General features: G+C 50.9%; 1 protein-coding gene across 2 annotated transcripts; it reads right to left on the bottom strand.

The window, feature by feature from the left end:
- Positions 1-2,607: 2,607 nt before the first annotated feature.
- Positions 2,608-19,138, bottom strand: Foxred2 (FAD dependent oxidoreductase domain containing 2). 2 transcript variants are annotated; one of them, XM_040754220.1, is made up of 9 exons: positions 18,931-19,138; positions 18,055-18,555; positions 15,834-16,085; positions 14,829-15,098; positions 14,509-14,675; positions 11,836-12,001; positions 10,407-10,648; positions 8,957-9,127; positions 2,608-4,966 (listed from the first exon to the last, which is right to left on the bottom strand). In XM_040754220.1, the coding sequence occupies exons 2-9, from the start codon at positions 18,552-18,554 to the stop codon at positions 4,734-4,736; spliced, it is 2,001 nt and encodes a 666-aa protein (XP_040610154.1). In that variant the 5' UTR covers position 18,555; positions 18,931-19,138; the 3' UTR covers positions 2,608-4,733. The 2 variants fall into 2 exon arrangements, with proteins under 2 accessions (XP_040610154.1, XP_040610155.1); XM_040754221.1 differs by having other exon boundaries at positions 19,022-19,138.
- Between the last annotated feature and the right edge of the window lie 114 nt (positions 19,139-19,252).

The raw sequence follows: 19,252 nt of genomic DNA, 5'->3' as shown, positions 1-19,252 counted from the left end.
CCAGCCTCGTCTACAAGAGCTAGTTACAGGACAGAGTCCAAAGCCACAGAGAAACCCTGTCTGGAAAAAAAAAAGAGCACTGGCTGCTCTTCCAGAGGACCCAAGTTCAAGTCTCAGCCTCGCTTGTCTAGAGTGAGGACAGTCATCTCATGTGTTTGTGGTGAGAATGGAATCGGTGTCAAGCATGTATTAGTCATCAGATGCTGTGTAACAAAATTCCCATCCATTTAACAGCCTAAGCTGCAAACACTGTCCCAAAGTGCCTGTAGTCAGGAATCTGTAGTGGCTTGCCTGGGAGGCTTTGGCTCAGGGCCTCTTATCAGGCTCTGTGGGGGTGGGCCTGTGGCTGTGGCAATGCATTATGTTAAAAATTCCTTTTATGTTATAAAAACTGGAGCTTCTGCTGGATCTCACACCTGCAGGTCACTTAAGACTTAAGAGTGCTGTCCCTCTATACTCAGTCTGCCCTCAAGGGAACGGTGTAACGATCAACGTTACTTGCCCTGGACTTCCCATGTAATCGCCTTTACAACCTAAGCCAATGCATAGCTGTAATCTTAAACTAAGTACTTTTCCAGGCCCCTGATCCAAGAGGAGTGCATACTATAATTATTTGCTGGAAACAGCAAACATATGGAGGAAGCAGTCGTATAAAAATATCCATAAATGTTGACTGCATCATATGGATAGTTCTTAATAAACAGTGATGTTTGTAGCAGTGTTTGTTGTCTGGGTCAGTTGGTGTCTGTTGGAGCCAGTGACTTAATCCCTTGTAAAACTGTTCAAGATTTCTGTAGTGTCCTGCTCCTTCACCATCAAACAGCTTTCTGCCCTGTTCAATAAAGGAGAGAGCAAAACCCTTCCTTAAAGACACACTCTCAGACATACTCAGAGACAGACAGCCTTCAGGCAGGCACACCTCTAGACTCATAGAACAGACAGACAGAGGACACCAGGAGCATGAAGTAGAGACTTCAAATTGATCTCACTTTTGATTAAGTGACACTGAGGGGACCCGCTTTGGTTTCTTTCCTTAATGTGACACCAGTGTATTATTGGTGACTTGGACTTAATTATGAATGCAGCTGTTATACTAACCTGGTTTCCCTATGGTCCATTTTAAGGTCACCTGTGTTTTCAGGCAGGTCTCAGTTCTGGACCACATGGTTTCTTGTGTATGTGGTTTGAGGTCTTACATAGTTTAGGGTGGCTTCAAACTCAGATGTGGCTGAGATTGGCCTTGAACTACTGATCCTCCTCCCTTCAACTCCTAAGTGTGGATTATAGGATTTTACCGAGCTTATGTGGGCTTCAAAAAGATACCATGTGATGTATCCTAGGTTAGCTTCAAACTCGCTACATAGCCCAGTGCGATCCCGACTTTCTGATCCTCCTGTTTCTGCGTCCTGAAAGAACTGGGGTTTCAGTTCTGTGTGCCATACTGGATTGCCACGAATGCAGGGCTTTGTGCATTATAGACCTCAGGACACAGACTCACTTTTGAACCCACTGCTTTTCAGGCAGACTTCAGGGACACCCCCATTGTAGACAAATGGTATGAGAGTCCACAATAAAGGGATGTCAAGTATTTATTTGGGGAACACTCACTAATGACAATCAGGTAGAGAGCTACCATGGTCTTCTGCCCAGGGGCGCTGGAAGCTGCGATCAGATCTTCAACCACCACACAAGGGAGTGAGCCATGTTTCTCTTCACTATCAGTCCACAGGAAGCACCTCAGACCATGTCCCAAAGGGCTGGTACCCCAAAAGCTATTGGCTAAACAAATTCCCACAACAACCAGTTTTATCAGTCAGAAGGAATTGGAGGCTATCCAAGGCATTGGACATCAGTCCTGGGGAGCCTCTCCCAGAGGAGGGATATTGTCTCTGATTTCTTATCATTTGGTTGGGAGAAGATGTTTCCAAAGATGGCCATGCTGTGCTCAGTCATCAGTTCAGACACTCCACGTGAGAGATGCCTGACTCACCTGCTCATTTCCTTTAGCCTGGGCAACCTCATTTATTTATTTACTTTATTTGTTTTGAGACAGGATCTCACTATGTAGCTTGTTGGCCTTGAACTCACAGACACCCACCTGCTTCTGACTGTGCCTCCTGAAGGCTGGGCTGAAAGATGTGGCATTTCTTTTCTTTTTTTTTTTTTTTGGTTTTTTTTCGAGACAGGGTTTCTCTGTGGCTTTGGAGGCTGTCCTGGAACTCGCTTGGTAGTCCAGGCTGGTCTCGAACTCACAGAGATCCTCCTGCCTCTGCCTCCCGAGTGCTGGGATTAAAGGCGCGCGCCACCAACGCCCGGCTCATTTCTTCTTTTCTTAAAGACAGGCTCTTGTGTGCCCCAGGGTGACCTTGAACCTGTGTTCCTCCTGTCTGTACCTCCTACTTCCCAGGTGCTAGGGTTGCAGGTTCATCTTCCTTACTCTGAGTTTGCTTACTTCCCGATGCATGGTGCAATCCTTCCCTCTAGTGATCTCAGCTAGGGTAACTCTCTCCAGTCACCGCCTGGACCATCACAGCAGAGCACAGGCTCTTGCAAGGGCTCCCATGTCCACCCTTCCCCAGCAACCCCCAAATTCAAGAGCAGAAATGGTTTAAAAATAAACGATTTTTACTTCAGTAGCATATAATCACATTTGAAAAATAATCACAAATTAGATCACGAGAGGGAAAAAGAGCCTTGTCCCACAGCCCCAGCAGAGGCACTGCTGACGACCTGTGGCTTCCCATCCTCTCAGCCGCAGCTGCGCTCCATCTCATCGGTGCTCTTCCCTTCTGCACCATTTAAGAGGAGGTCATGAAAAGTTACTTTGTATTCCTCACCTGTAACAATCAGTCCCTTCCCAACAATTGGTTTTGCTCATGCCTCCCAAAAATCTCTGTTCATTCATTTATTCATTTATTTATTTATTGGGACAGGGTCTCGTTATGTAGCTCTAGCTGGCCTGGAACTTGCCGGGTCAACCAGGCTGGCCTTGAATTTACTCACAAGTGATATTCCAGCCTCTGCCTTGGGAGTGCTGAGATTTCTTTTTTGAGACAGGATCTTGTTATGTTGCCTGCACTATTCTAGAACTCTCCATGGAGCCCAGGCTGGCCTTGAACCTCAATTTTCCTGCCTTGACCACCCTAGTGCTAGGACGTTGGTGTGTACCATTTCCAGCTTGCCGTATTTTTAATATTTTCTTTAAAATAGTTATGGGGGAGTGGTCCCAAAGGCATTGGCTCAGCACTTACTGTTCTTCTAGAGCTCAGTTCTCAGCCTCCACGTACGGGGGCTCACAACCTCCTGTAAATCCGGTCTTACAGGGCTCTGAGGACACCCTCTTTTGCCGCTGAGCTCCGGCACTTATGTGCATTCCACACACAGACACAAACAAGTACACATAAATCTTAAAACACTTTCTGCGGCTCAAGCTTGAGATCCCAACACTTGGAAGGCTGAGGCAGGGTATTTATCATGGGAGCAGGCTGCGCTTTGTAATGTGTACTAGGCCAGGACACGGCAACACCCCATCAGGGAAAAAAGCCATCCCTAGTCATCTGAGCAAGAACAGAATCCTCTGTGTTGAAAACAAATAGGGCTGCCTGATATTTGACAGAACCAATGATCTGGCAGACGACAGGAAGCAGCAGATGTCATACACGAGGGTGTCAGCCAGCTACTTGCTAAGGCACTAAGAGTGGCTCAGCCAGCCTCAGTGAGTGGAGAGGGAGATGTGAGGAACAGGGCTTGATTTCACGGGGTGGCATTAAATCAAAGACTCGTTTAAAAATTCTCTGGAAAAGAGGAGGAGATGGCAGGGCCCCAGTTTGGCTTGCCAATCAACCTGGGTGAAATATGGTGACTCCGACTAGGAGAGGAACATCAAGGCAGCCAGGAGCCGGCAAGTGTCAACATTTCCATGCCCAGGGCAGCATGCACAGCAACACCTCACCCTGCCTGGGCAGGTCTCAAGGAGGATGAAGCTAGGATGCCAGACAGCAGTGTGGGAGAGGGGCACAGAGGCTGTTGATCCCTGGGAGTGTGATCTTGGGGACAGGATAACGCTGAGGTACCCTGCTCCTGAGAAGCTAGCTGGGCACAGCCTTGCAGGAGTTTGCTGTCCCTGTCCTATACCATTGCTCTCGGCCTGGGACTGGGGTTCTGCTGAGAGCCAGTGCCAGGAAGGGGAGAACCAGTGTGGAAAGAGAGGGCAGCACGGGCAGGCCCAACCCTAAGAGATGGTTGATGCTTCTGAGCTGGGGTCCATAGCTGTACTGGGGAGCAGAGATCCCAGCTGTCTACCCCATGGGTGAAGACCTCAAGCTTTCATTCTAATATGCCGCTATGGAAATGAGGGGGTTTCAGCTGCGAGCTGTTCCCCAGGCAGACCCGAGCCCATCTGCAGAGTGAACCAGAAGGGAAAGGAGAGTGGTCCTAGCAGCAGACGCACCAGACCAGCGTGGTACTTAGTGATGCTCCAAGTTGGATACAAGCTGGCTGTGGAAGGCATCTCATTCCTGGCAGAAGGTCCCCTCTCTTAACCTTGCATCTAACACCGAGCGGGGCCAGCACAAGGGACACCACCACATGACTGTGTCCCAGCATTCAGCACTCTCTAGGCTGTCCTGTTGTCTGTTATCTCTATGATGGTCCTGAGCAGTTTGAAAGTTGGGAGAGAGCCTGAGGAAAGAGCCCTGGGGAGGCACCAGCCTCCATAGTCCAGGAGAGGATGCTCAGAGTTCCTCCTTATTGCTGTCAAGGGACTGAGTCAGAGGCCCTGGAGCTGAGGGGTGGTCACCAAGCCACCTGCTGCTGTTCTCCATGGCTGTGTAGTCTGGTAGGAGCCTGCTTTCCACACCATGTTGACGAAGGCTCTTGGTGCTTGAAAGTCCCTGCATCTTCAGGTACCCCTGCTGGCAAAACGGGGGCAGCCTCTGGCGTGTGAGGGCGAACAGGAAACAGGACTCTATACAAAGGCATAAGAAGGTATCAGTTCAGGAGGCGAGAGAAGCATGGAGAGGAATGGACAATGCTGGGGACCTAGGGGAAGTGCTCATTAGGGACCCTGCAAGGCCCTTGCAGCCTTCCGACCTAAGCTGCTGTGATGGTTTGAATGTAATTGGCTCCCATAAGCTCATAGAGAGTGGTACTATTAGGAGGTGTGGCTTTGTTGGAGGAAGTGTATCACTGCTGGGGTGGGTTTGGAGGTCTCTTTTGCTCAAGCTATGCTCAGTGTGACACTCAGTTTACTTCCTGTTGCCTGAGGATCAAGATATAGAACTCTCAGCTCCTTCTCCAGCACCAGGTCTGCCTGAATGCCACCTTGCTTCCTGCCATGACAATAACAGACTAAATCTCTGAACTGTAAACAAGTCTCCATTAAATATTTTCCTTTATAAAAGTTGCCGTGGCTGGGCGGTGGTGGTGCACGCCTTTATTCCCAGCACTCAGGAGGCAGAGGCAGGTGGATCTCTGTGAGTTCGAGACCAGCCTGGTCTATAAGAGGTAGTTCCAGGACACCCTCCAAAGCCACAGAGAAACCCTGTCTTGAAAAACCAAACAAAAAAACAAAACAATACAAAACAAAAAAAAGTTGCTGTGGTCATTGTGTCTCTTCACAGCAACAGAAATCCTAAGGCATCTGCCGTTCCTGGTGTCTCACACATGACCTGATGAGGTCATGGGTCAGGCAGACCACAGAAATGATGAGTCCTAGAGCTTTGCATGGAACCAGAGGCCAGGAGCCATCTCTGCAGAGCTGACCCCCAGCTGTTCTTCTGGAAGCTGGCCTTTGTTGGAGGGAGATGAGCAGTCAGCCCCACTTTCTATCTCAGCACTGCCTATAACAACCTCTGAGCTACAAATACGACACACAAAGCCCTTTTCAAGGGCTGGTAAGATGGCTCAATAGAAAAGGTGTTTGCTGCCAAGTCTGACGACCTGAGTTTGAATATGGGAACTCACATGGTGGAAGGAGAGAATCAACTCTTAAGAGATGTTGCATGTACACACACTAGGGTGTACACACACACACACACTCTCACACACACACACACACACACACACACACACACACACACACACACACACACACAGCTCTCTTCCCAGCTGTGGGAAGAAAAAGATAAAACGGACAAATCCTTATTTGTACCACAGCAGGAAACTGATGCACATGGTAAATTTGACCAGGGATAAAATAGCTCTGGGTATGTATTATTTTTGAAATCTGAAGAAACAACTAAAAGAATCCATGAGCAAGGTGAAGGCACCAGGAGGAACCTCCATAAAAGCTAGAGGCCGTCCCTTGTAGGGAATGAGAGTCAGGCGGTGGGAAAAAGCCTTCAGCTAAGTTGGGTGATCACGCCTTCTGGTTTCTTTCTCCCAATGGTTTCAGTCATTCACCACAGTCAACTGACAACTGGACTGAAATTTAAGAAATAAACTATTCATGCCTTAAATAGTGTGTGTCCTGTAGTTTGATGAAGTCCAGAGCCTTTCTGTTTCAGTTCACTCAGGATGGGAATCACGTAACCATCCATAGTTACTTAGTAGCCATCTTGATTTATAGGATGGGAATCATTTCTTAGTCCAGGTAGCCACAACCTATACATAACCCACCCATGAGTTACTTGGTAGTCATGTGGTTATCAAATTGTACATGCTACTATGTGCTACCCACGCTTAGTAACCATTTCCATTAACAAGATCATCACAATGTCATAATATACCCAAGTCAGGTAGCCTTTATGTGCTGGTTAGTCTTTTTGTCAGCTTGACATAGGGTAGGGTCATCTGGGAAGAGGGAACTTAAAAAAAAAAAAAAGACAGGGTCTCTTTACACATTCCCTGGTTATCCTGGAACTCACACTGTAGACCAGGATGACCTGGCTGAATTGAAGGGTGGGTGGTGCATCCCTGGGCAGGTGGTCCTGGGCTGCACAGAAAGCGCGTGAGTAAGCGATGGGGAGCACAAGCCAGCAAGGGCGTTTCTTCATGTCTCCTCTTCATTTCTGCCTCCAGATCCCTGCTCTCCATTCATGATGGATTGCAACTTGGAAGTGTAAGCAAAGTAAACGTTTTCCTCCCACACTGCTTTTGGTCATGGTGTTCTATCAGAGCAATGAAAGCAAACTACGACACCTTATTTTATCTTGTTTAATAATGGCTTCAAAGCTTAAGACCAGAGATGCAGCAATTAGGTTCTGCAAAGGGAAGCCATAACATATTTCCTCTAAGTGAAAAGGTGACGGTTCTATTCAGAACAAGAGAAAAAGTCTTACACAGAGAAACCCTGCCCCCGCCCCCAGTCTTATGTGCAGTTGCTAAATGCTATGGTAAAATGCACTTTCTATATTGGAACTCATGAGATGGAAAAGGAAATCCATGTGGCAATGATAAATATCATGTAAAACCAACAGGCATTAAATTTGTAGAGAAAAACATAACACACACACACACCACATTCATATTCTGACATTAAAGTATTGTGCCAGCAATGACCAAGTCTATAGTGAGATTTCGGAATGGGATCCCCTGAAGTGAATGACCCTAAGCCACTAACTGTAAGTATGATATTTGGTTCTATCTATTGAGGCATTCGCTGGGGGTCTTCTACATCTTTGGGGGAAGACTTTTCACTTTCTCCATTCTTTTAGCTCTTGTGAAAAGACAGTGTTATACAAAGAAGATGAGGGTTACATGGGGGAACGGGACAAGAAGGGCTCCACGATATTCTTTCTTGCTTCACCTCTGATGCCCAGTACAGAGGCCTTGCCCAGGGAGAGAACAGATGCAAGGGCGGTCATGTGGTCATTTAGCCAGCATGACTTTCTGATGTTGTTATCCCTCTGTAGGACTCAGGGTTACTGACTCCCAACAGAGGCTGAGGCCAGAGCCAGCAGCTGTGCGATGGTTAAATGGCAGCTGGCCTTCTGTAAGGACTCATCCTAGCTCAGGTCAGTAACAAAGCTGGACCATGACTTGCGGTGGGAACATACCACTGTACTTTTGTGGACTCTTGAAGCCTTGGGGAATGAGCAGGCAGTTTGGAGCTTAGGGTTCTCTTTTCTAGGCATTTCAGGGGTCAGCGTATGAGCAAGGCTGGATGCTCACAGACTGCTAGAAATGCAAAGGGAAGCCGGGCGGTGGTGGCACACGCCTTTAATCCCAGCACTCGGGAGGCAGAGGCAGGCGGATTTCTGTGAGTTCGAGGCCAGGCTAGACCGACAGCCTCCAAAACAATACAGAGAAACCCTGACTCGTAAAACCAAAAAAACAAAAAAACAAAACAAAACAAACAAAAAAAAGAAATGCAAAGGGATTCAGCTCTGGCTCTATGGGTTAACTAAGATAGGAAGACACTTAGATAGTCAGGGCTGGGATGTCACGGAGTAGCAAATCAGCTCCCAAACCATTATCTCAAAGTAGACTCAGGGTACATACAGCAGGCTGCTCGCTGTTTGACTTGGCTAGAGTCAGTCTCCAACTTAACTTGGTATGAATAGTGTCACACATTTGACAGGCGTCTGACATGTTCTCTCACTAATAGAAAAAGCACTGGAATTGTAACATCCAGGGGTTTAAAAGGCTAACAATATTAGGTTGTTTCTATTGCTTTCTCCTCTAGATCATTTGAGTTCTTGCCTTAGGTCCCTCGTTCAGCCATCAGATCTGCCTTCCAGTTCACAGATTCTCTCTTCACCTCTGTCTAATGCACTACCAGCTGCTTATACCAAGCTTCTCATTTCAAGAATATTTTTATCTCCATTAGTTTCAGCTGCATCTTTTTAAAAAACTGTACAATTTTGATAGTCTCTAGTTATTCATTACATATTCTCCTGTCTTCTTTGTATTCCCCTGCCCCCCTCCCTTTTCCTGTGCTAGGGCTCAAACCCATGCACACTAGTACTCTAACATTAAGGCATCCACCCCACGCTCTCAGGGATGAACTTGGTACCTGCATAGAAGCTTCGCAGATCCGTGCCCAGACAGTTTTCCAGGAAGCGTCTCAGTGGGAGGATGTGCCCCACCGGGGCTGTCCAGTCCGTCAAGAAGTCCTCCACTATGTGATGGATGGCCGCGGGCCGAGGCAGGGGCCACTGTGCAGGCCGGAACCGCATATCTTGCTCTGTGGGGCGAGTGAGGCATCAGGGCCAGGCCCTTCACACCAGCACCCCCCCCACCCCCGCTCTCACGGTAGCCTTCCTGAGGTGCTTCTACCAGGCTGTGGTCAGCTTGGCCACCAGCCACCTTCATGTAGAAGGAGGAAGAGGAACCAGGCCTGCTGCCTGTGGTTTCTGAGTACAACATGGGAACCATTGACTACATGGGCTCATCTAGGCTCACTGCCCACTGCTGTGGATGGGACCCTGTCCTCTAAGGGCCCAGCCCACAGGCCACTGGACCAACACCTGATCGTCCCTAGAAACTAGACTCTAGGAGGTGACCAATCCTAGCTGACCACTGTTTGGGCACCGACTACAGATGTGCACCTCCCCCACCCTGCCCTCTATCTGTTGAAGCTACCTTTGCCATTGGGAATAATCCCCAGCTGGGCCACCTCTGTCTTTTGAGACAGGGTCTCAAATAGCCCAGGAGGACCTCCTGCCTCTATTTCCCAAATGCTGGGATTACAGAGGGGTGCCTCGCCACACTCAGTTCTGAGACAGGAGCTCACTCTACAGCCTAGGCTGGCATGGAGTGTTGTCAAACCTTCCCCAGCCTCCCCAGTGCTGGGGTGACAGGCACCTGCCTGGAGCACCCTCTTTGACCTGAGACCCTTCAAGCCCTGAATTAAAAGGCATGGTACCTAGGCTGTGCCCTAGTGCCGCTGGCATTTTGTGTATATCCTCCTGCAATCCTGTGTGAAATAATTATCACCATCCCGTTTTGTAGACCAGGGAGAAAGTTCGGAGAGGTTAAGTAAAATGGCCAAGGTCACACTGCTGTGATGACAGAACTGGGAATTTAGGCTGGCACTGTTGTACTCTGCTGGTTTATTATTGTTATCGTCTGTATGGGCACACATGCCACAGAGCCTGTGTGGAGGTTGGAGGATAGTTTTGGGGAGTCATTTCTCTTCTTCCATCTTTATGTGGGTCTCAGGGATTGAACTCGGGTCTCCAGTCTTCCATGGTAAGAGCCTCTACCCACCCAGTCATCTTACCTGCCCTCATCCATTCTTCTTAATACTCAGCAGCAGCCCCTCCCCCCCACTTTGAGACACCACAACATGACAGCACCCTGTTCTCGACATGGTGCCCAGAGATCATGCATGGCTTATCCCCGGGGGGGGGGCTCTGTCAGCTGCATGGCCTTGTGGTGACTGCTGTGTAGACAGACAGAGGTGGTCCAAGAGGAGCCCCCTCTGAGGAGACTGAGCTCAGGGGGGATGGGGGCCGGCTCACCCGTCGGGAGGTGTCTGTAGTAATAGATAACGGGGTGGAGGAAGTTAGAGCGCCAGGCATCTTCTACGTGAGCCACGGACCGGTCGTAATAGAAGACGTCCTTCTCAGGCCCAGAGAAATTTTTGCCATATTCCATGTTGATGACAAAGAGCCCATGGCGTGCTGTCCTCCCTGTGAGCGTCTCCAGCTGGGCCAGCATCTGCATGGGGAACTCCTCCAAGTACTCAAACGCTGTAGCATTCCTGTGTGTGGGAACCCAGGGGAACTCAGAACCAAGGAGGGATGTGGGCTCACTGGGAGTGGGCGGGTACATCCAGCTCTCCACAGGTACAGTGGTGTGGACTAGCCAGGAGTCTCTCACCCTAGGATATCACTGCGGCAGCTGTGCCTTCTGGTATACCTGGGGCAGGTTCTGGGTGAGGGAAAGTGGGGAGAAGCTTGCCACTGTAGGTGGAGACAATAGTATCGGGGTCGAGGAGGGCACGGGGCATGAGTGAAGGAGGCAGGGGCGGTGATTGTGGGTTTAAGCGATGGAGGAGGGGAGCTGTTGGCCTGTGGGAAGTAGGGGCACAAGGACAACAGTGTGGATCTCCTTGTAAAGGCTGGCTGGTGGCTGCACTGAGGGCAGACTGAGTGTGGCAGAAGGCTGCTGGGCCAGTGTGGGTGACAGGCCTGAGACTGAGTGTGAGCTGGGTCCTGCCAGGAACGCCCTGATCTAGACGGCTCTCATGGAGCGGATGCTGAGCTCCTGGACTTCCTGTGTCCTTGAACGTCATGTTCAGTGGTCAGACCTTTGCATCAGGGCGTGTCCTCTGACTCTGGGGTCTTCGTCTATGTCTTACTTGCCTGTCTTCTGTAAATCCTCCCTTGCTCTCTCCTCACACGTCCTGCACTGTGTCCTCAGGCTCTGTGTGTCCTGTGATTTGCTAGAGATCACTTGATCTAAAAGGGCCAACCTGGTCCTTGCCTGAGGGGACTCTTTTCTTCACTCTTCAATGCTGCAAGGGAGGTCTGCCCATTTTGCAGATAAGGCAAGAAAGCACAGAGAGGTTAACTAACTACCCAAACCAATAGCAAGAAATCCAGCCGGGAGTTGGTGGCGCACACCTTTAGTCTCAGCACTCGGGAGGCAGAGGCAGGTAGATCTCTGTGAGTTCGAGGCCAGCCTGGTCTACAGAGCGAGTTACAGGATAGACTCCAAAACAATACAGAGGAACCTCTGTCTTGGAAAAAAAGAAAAAAGAAATCCATAACACACCTTGTGGTATTTACCTCACTGAATTAATTCCCTGCCAGGAAGATTTAGCCTCTGTAGGCCTCCTTTACTTCAGAAACAACTTGGTCACTCAGCACCAGAATAGAGCCAGAAGCAAGGAGCAGGGTTCATGGTAAAGGGGGCTTGGGGAGATGGAGTGGGAAGGGCACTCACTCCTTCAACAGGATGATGTCAGCCAGCACACTGAACATCTGGTACAGCCCAGAAGCCTCGTTTACACGCCGGATGATGGAGCTGCTCAGCTGTGTGATGGGGTGCTCTGTGGACGGCCAGCCGATGCCATGGTGCCGATGTTCCAGGAGCCGGTGGACAGCACGCACTGAAATGGCCAGAGGGAGGAAGGGCCAAGATTTTATCTAGGCTCATGGAGGGAGGCCCAGGCCTGGGGAACAGTGGTGGTGAGAAGTGTGTGTAAAAGGCCAGATGACAGGCCGGGCGTTGGTGGCGCACGCCTTTAATCCCAGCACTTGGGAGGCAGAGGCAGGTGGATCTCTGTGAGTTCGAGACCAGCCTGGTCTACAAGAGCTAGTTCCAGGACAGCCTCCAAAGCCACAGAGAAACCCTGTCTCGAAAAACCAAAAAAAAAAAAAAAAAAAAAAAAAAGGCCAGATGACAAATATTCTGTCTTCATAGCCACATACAATCAGGGACCCTCCTCCATTTCGTCTCTGGGGTATCAGGAAAGTGTGGGTGGGCGTGGATTTGGTCTGAGTGGCCCACCCTTGCTTGAGGCCATCTGCACACGGAAATTTCCCTGCCAACTGCCATCCTTTACACTGGGCACATCAACTCAGACACAGAGCTTCACACCTCCCATTTCTATCTAAAGCCCCATGGACACTCTGGCCGCTTCTCTGTTTCAGCCCAAAGCTGCCTGTCCCTGCCTTGTTCTGAGATTATTCTTATTATTTTTTGTAGACAGCAACTGTTGCCCAAGCCAGCAGCAAGGTGGTTTTCTTTATACTTGGTGCTTTTTATCCTGTCGTGGAATGGCCCAATGCAGATACTTGTTCTTCCAAAGTTAATAAAACCCCCCAAGACAATGAGAATGCACCACAAACCAGGGATTCCCAAGAAAGGAGCCATGGTGGGTCTGGGCCTCTGGCTCCCTGGAGGAAACAGTGGTCAAGCTGAGTTTGCAAGGTGTAGGAGCTGAAGCTACAGGAGCCTGGGAGGTGCCTGGGATGGAGACCAAACTTGGCACCTGGAGAAGGCAAGACCTATAAAGCAGGTGACAGCATGCTGAGTGAGGTATGGGACTTCCCTGGGGTGGGGGTGGGGGTGAGGGTGGGAGAAGGTCATGAAAGAACAAGACTCAGAGAATGGCAAGATTTCCCCCATTGTTTTTGGTACTGCCATCAAGCCTGAGTTCAATCCCCAGGTCCTGCATGGCAGAGGGAGAAAACCGACTCCTGCAGGCTGTCCTCTGATCTTGACACATATGCTGTGGCACATCTGTGCCCCCAGTAAGTGATTACAGAGAAAACAAAACACAAACCAGGTGTGGCAGTGCACATCTTTAATCTCAGAACCAGGGAGGCTGAGACAGGAGGACTGGGAGTCTGAGGCTAGTAGCCTGGGCTACCATACCCTGATCCTGACACAAGTGCTCGGCTACCGTTACTTCTTACAGGTCAACTTTCTTTCTCTGGCCTCAGCACTGTGGGCCCTGGGCTGGAGGTGGAGGGTACACAGAACAGCACTGAGGCCGAGGGAAAGCTTCCTATTGGAGTCCTGGTAAGAAGGATCCTGAGTCTTGGTCCTCCATCCACTGAATGCAACGCAAACATTTCAAGCACAATCCACAGCAAGCTGACGGCACCTGCCCCTGAAAAGCCGTGGGTAACAGCTAAACAGCTCACTCAGCTGCTTTAGTCCACTGCTTCCTCCAGAAACCAAATCAAGCACACAGATCTCTCTGACCCTCAGATGTTTCCTCTGAGAAAACAAAGGCTGTGCTGGCCAGATGGCTCAGTGGGTAAAGGCATTTGTTATGCAAGGTGAAGAACTGAGTTTGAGCCCCAGAACCCATAGTGGAAGGAGAATCTGACTCCTGCAAGTTATCTTCTGACCTCTGCATGCATGCCACGGTACATGCCCTGCACACACACACACACACACACACACACACACACACACACTAATTATAATAAAAGAGGAAAGAAAGGAAGAAGTCTTTCTAGCCACCACGAAGGATGCTGGCGGTATTGTAGGGATGTGTGTGCTCAGCCTTTAGAATATACTTAACATGTGGTAATTTATTCCTTGCCTTCATTTTCGTTTCCCGTTTATCCTTACCACCACAAAGCATCAGTTTCTGGTTGGGGATATTCTCATGCAATAAGTCAAATCCTCTTCCTCCTCCTCCTCATCGTACTGAGACTCGAACCCAGGGCCTCAGGCACTCTGTATGAGTGCTCTGCCACTGAGCTATGTCCTCAGCCCTCAAATTATTTTAAATATATATATATTTTTGTATTTTACAGTAAACTTTATCAAGATAGTAGGAGAGTAACACGTTTAGTACTGAAAATTTCACAAAAAACTTGACATAATCAATTGGAACTTTTCACTGAGGTGTTCCCACACGCTGTATGAGCTAAGCTGCCTCACGGGGCCACACACCTTACTTAGGCCTGTGAAAGTGGCATGTGTGAGACCACCCATCCCCGTGAACACACATCAGTTCAAAGTGCATGGGGCGAAGCATGTCACAGGCTACCGTTATGCCTTTCTTTTCTAGACATAGACCCAGACCACGAAAACGTCCTTTTGATGCTTTTGGAAGTAAGGACCCTGGGATAGTGGTCCTTCAGCCAGGCTTACCTGTGTATCGGAATCCATGGATGAAGCCGCCAGCAGATTTCCGGTAGTCCACGGAGTGGCTAGCAGTCCCAAGGATAAAGAGACCCCGGCTTCCTTTGGACTCATAGCTAGCTCTGATCAGTGGGTACTTCTTGCTGAACTCAGTCCCCGAGGAGAGTCTGAGGGACCTGCCAGAGCAGAGGGTTGTTAGGAATAAGAGTTGCTGGGGACAAGGCCCTTGGCGCCCTCCCCGAGTCTTACTCCTCTGAAATCCACCGAGCCCCCAGGGAGGTCTGAAGGTGTTGGTGAGGGGTCCCTACCTCTACCCCAACTGGACTCACTGGTTGAAAATGGAGAAGTCGAACTTCCAGCCCAGGCAGCGGATGACACGGTCATAGGCCACCCGCATGGCGAAGTTGTCATTGTCATCCTGGGGGAGGGGAATGGCGTCTGCACTCTGGCTGCTGTTGTTCTCATCCAGGAAGAATCTGAGGGTGATGTGGAACTTGCCCTTGCTGTCCTTCACGAGGGCCAGATATCCCAGGTCTGACTCCAGGAGTCCGTCTAGTGACTTCAGCTGGTAGGTGTCCAGCAGGCCATTGTTGATGGCTCTGGGCCCGCAGGCAGGCAAGAGAGGAAAGAAGGAAGCCCAGGAGGGCTGTCTAATTCGACCAAGGATGGGGACACTCCCTCATTTGGGGCTTTCTAAGGTTTGAAGCCACGGGAAGCCTAATCCCCATAGAAGTAACACTGTGAGGTGGTGAACTTTTTTTCTTCTCTTCTCCTTTTTTCTTTCTGGTAAAGATAAGATCCCATGTAGCCCAAACTGGCCTCAAATTCACTAAGTAGCCAACGGTGACCTTGAACTCTGATCCTCCAGCCTCCGCCTCCCGAGTGCTGAGTTGGGACTGCGGGTGTGTCACCTTGCTTGTGTGGACCCGGGGATTGAACCCAGGGCTTCAGCACACAGGAGTTGAGCACTCTACCAACTGAGCTACATCCCCAGGCCTTGGTGGTACAGCTCTTTAAGAGGTGGAGCCTAGTGGCAGCTCACTGGGGTAACATCCTCAGAGAGATTAGGGCAGTTAGTTCCAGGGGGAGGGTTGCTACAGGGGAGGGAGCCCGGCCTCCCCCTTGCTCTGCAGCTTTCTCTCTGTGCCTGTTGCTGTGACACCATCTGCTAGGAGGCAGGTGCCAGTGAATGCTTGTCAGAGACAGCAACATACTGCCGGGCTTGGCGCCTGAAACCATGGACCCTGCCTCCGACATTTTGTTATAGTATCAAGAAGCAGCCTGGTCCAGGGTTTGTAGGACAGAACACGGCAGCAGGGACGGACGCAGCATACCTGACATCTCCAACATAGTGTGTAGCCCAGGAGAGCCGGACCCGCGAGCGGCTCAGCATGTGGACAAAGTTTGTGACTCCCAAGATGTTTTCTGCTGTCTCAAAGGCTGAGTTCCCACGGCCCAGGATCAGTACATTCTGACCCACAAAGTCTTCAGGGTCCACGGATACGGACTCATAACCCTCCACATGTTCAGAGCCAGGGAAGTCCACCAGTTTGGGGACTGACAAACCAGTGGCTACAAGCAGGACGCTGCAGACAGGGACAAAAAAAAAAAGATGCCTCAGTTGGTCAGCTATACAGTCACTCAGTGTGGCTCTCCTAACCTCATCCTGATCCCAGGATCCTCAAACACAAGTCCACCCGTATGTTTACCCATTTACTCCCTCTGCCATTAACTGACCCATGCCAATCCGCCTCTCTCCGAGCTAGCCACAGTCCTTCATTGTTTTCCTGGGAGGGTACCCTTTCTGGGGAATAAATTTGCTCATTTATAGCCGGGCGTTGGTGGCGCACGCCTTTAATCCCAGCACTCGGGAGGCAGAGGCAGGTGGATCTCTGTGAGTTCGAGGCCAGCCTTGTCTACAGAGTGAGTTCCAGGACAGCCTCCAAAGCCACAGAGAAACCTTGTCTCGTAAAACCAAAAAAAAAATTTGCTCATTGATGTTATCATAAACCAAAAACGTTTCTGCTAGCTTGGAACACAGCAGTGGGGGGGAAGGGGGTGTAGGAGGCAGCAACTCCAGCCTGGCTTTAAGCTCCTACCCTGACTTGCAGGCCAGGCACACACATCTACCCACACTGTGCTGGTGTGTTTATCCTGTCTTCTTATCCACTCCAGGATCTCCTACACGCCTTGGCTGGTGTCCCGGCCTGCTTCACAGGTGAGAAGACACAGCCCCCGCCCACCTGCCCGGTGGGTCAGGGCCTCAGAACTCTTCAAGGAAGTACAGCCACAATCCAAGCACAGAAGGGCCTGATTCCAAAGTCCTGCTGTTGAGATGTGGGCTTGATATGTAGCCCAGGCTAGCCTGGGATCTGGTAATCCTCCTGTCTCAGTGTCCCAAATGCGCACCACCATGTCCAGCTCCGCTCTCGACGGAGCGGTGGCGGCTGAGTATCTGGATTTTGCGGGCTGCAGACTAGTTTGATTACAGGATAGGTCCCATGTAGAACTCATCCACAGAAGGGACATGCACAGGGAACAGGCTCTTGTTTTCCCAACCTTGTTTTCTCTGCTCTTCACTCCTTTCTCCCAGAGCAAAATTATCTAAAATTCAAGAGTCTCAATCAGGACATCTCCCCTGCCGGCCCACCCTTCTCTGGGTTGCAAGAACAGATGGACAGTAGTCATACACTTGTCTGGAGCCAGGAGTGAAGCCGACAGCCAGCAAGGGAGCCGGAGTAGCAGAAAGAACACAGGCTTAGGTGTCAGCAAAGTCCCACTGTTAGTGGTGTGACAGTGTGGTGGTCAATGTCACTGAGCCTCAGATCTTCACTTGCCAAATGGATATTAGGGAATACCTTCTCTACGTCCCTTGTGAGTGTTGAACAAATTTGAGGTGCCCACATAATGTCTCCCATGCCAAAGCAAGGTATATATCGGTCAGGAAGCCATGTCTATTGGGCTTCTGCTGTGGTTTTGTTCTGAAATCCTACTGACCAGTCTCTAATGCTGGTTGGACACTTCACCCTGCTTTTCTAGGCATGGGTTTCGTGAATACTTATTTTAGGAAACTATCAGATGTGTCCAACCCATGGTCTCGAGGCCACACAGGGTCCACGACAGCTATGAATGTGGCCCAACATGGCTGGCAAGCTTATTTAAAACACGAGACTTACATTTGTGTGTGTTTGGTGACTTGACTGCATGGTTTTTGAGCTTGAATCTTGAAGACGACGATGTAGTGTTGCATTGTCAAAAGCCTGGACCTGACTGCAAGGGTTTCTGGGTACAAGCTATGCTTTATGTGCAGTACCCAACACCAGAGGATCATAGAGACGGCAGCAAAGCCTGGCAAATGCTAGAGGATAAATTTCTAGACTTTTCCAAGCATACTCAGCCACAGCATTGTCAGGACATACCTTAAGAGGTGCTGGCTGTGCCAAACATCAGCACCGAGCCCAAGTGGTGTTATTCTGCCATTCTTTCCCATCTCGAGGCCAGGTAAGTGGTGTCCTGATTCTGGGTGAGGCCCAGCTCGAGCAACACGGTCCTTACCTGCACTGGTAAGCCTGGCCGTTTTGCTGGGTCAGGATGAAGTAATGGCCATTCCAGGCTTGTGGATCCTTGTCCAGAGCCACGTGGGTGATGTTTGTGTTGTACTGCACGCGGAGCCCCAGACACTTGGCGAAGTCACCCAGGTAGCGCACCATGTCGCTGGCGTCTGGGAAGTAAGCCTTCGAGTAGTGTCTGAAGAGCAGGCGTGGGTCGTCGCTGAGCAGTGAGTTCCAGTCGTGGCGGAGGTTGAACTCGGCGTTGGCCTTGCCTGTGTGCCTCTTGTTGATGCTGATGAGCTTGCGGTGGCGCGGGTAGCGTGTGAAGAAGCTGCCGGGCGCTGACTCGCGTTCGAACACCTCGTAGTCCCTGCCGGCCCGCTGCAGGAGGGCGGCCATCTGCAGGCCCGCGGGACCCGCGCCCAGCACGCAGTAGTCCCGGTGCGTACGGGTACACGCCGCCAGGTGCAGGGCTAGGGCCAGCAGCAGCCCCAAGGGACCCATCCTGCAGCACAGCAGAGGGGAGGCTTCGCACCTCGTGGCTGGCAGCAGGTGACAGCCAGCTTTCCCGAGGGAACCAGAAACCTGGGGCACGCCTGAGAGACCTGGGGCGGGGCCAGAATTGAGAGCCGGGACCTAGAGACTCATCTACCACACCTCCATCCCCTCTACGTGGGATCAAGGGCCCATAGGAATCCTGAATCCCCACAGCACATCTCCACAGTCTTCTTTCCCAGGGCGCCAGACTCCCTTATTGTCATGGTAACTTCCACCCCAGGGGAGAGGCAGGTTCCTCAATTTCTGCGCATTCTCGATGCGCCCTACATTTTAGGGGTTCTCCCCGGGTAGAACCCTTAGAACCCTTCAGAGGCACACTCACCCTCCACGGGGGGGGGGGTGGGGACTGAAGGAGGTGTGGCCTCTAAGGCCCCGCCCCAGGCCCCTGGATCACATGAGGATGCCCGGCACACCTGCCGCAGCCTCTGCCGCTGCTTCTGGCGCGTGCGCAGTGCCCCGGCTGCGCGGCCGACCCGCACGCCGCCGCTGTGGCCCAGCGATGCTCCTACCGCAGGCTGCGGTGGAGGGAAGCGCTGGCTGGCTCGCGCCACGGCGGCCACGCCCCTCCCCTCCCAGCCAATGGCAGGGGGCGGGGTCACGTGCGCCACGCGCGGCACGCCGGGACCGGTGGGGTGGCCGGGGCA

The sequence above is a fragment of the Mesocricetus auratus genome, unplaced genomic scaffold (genome assembly GCF_017639785.1).
Source record: "Mesocricetus auratus isolate SY011 unplaced genomic scaffold, BCM_Maur_2.0 Super-Scaffold_100010, whole genome shotgun sequence".
Lineage (NCBI taxonomy): Eukaryota > Metazoa > Chordata > Mammalia > Rodentia > Cricetidae > Mesocricetus > Mesocricetus auratus.
The sequence above is the reverse complement of the archived record's forward strand: the minus strand, read 5'-3'. Positions and strand labels throughout refer to the sequence as shown.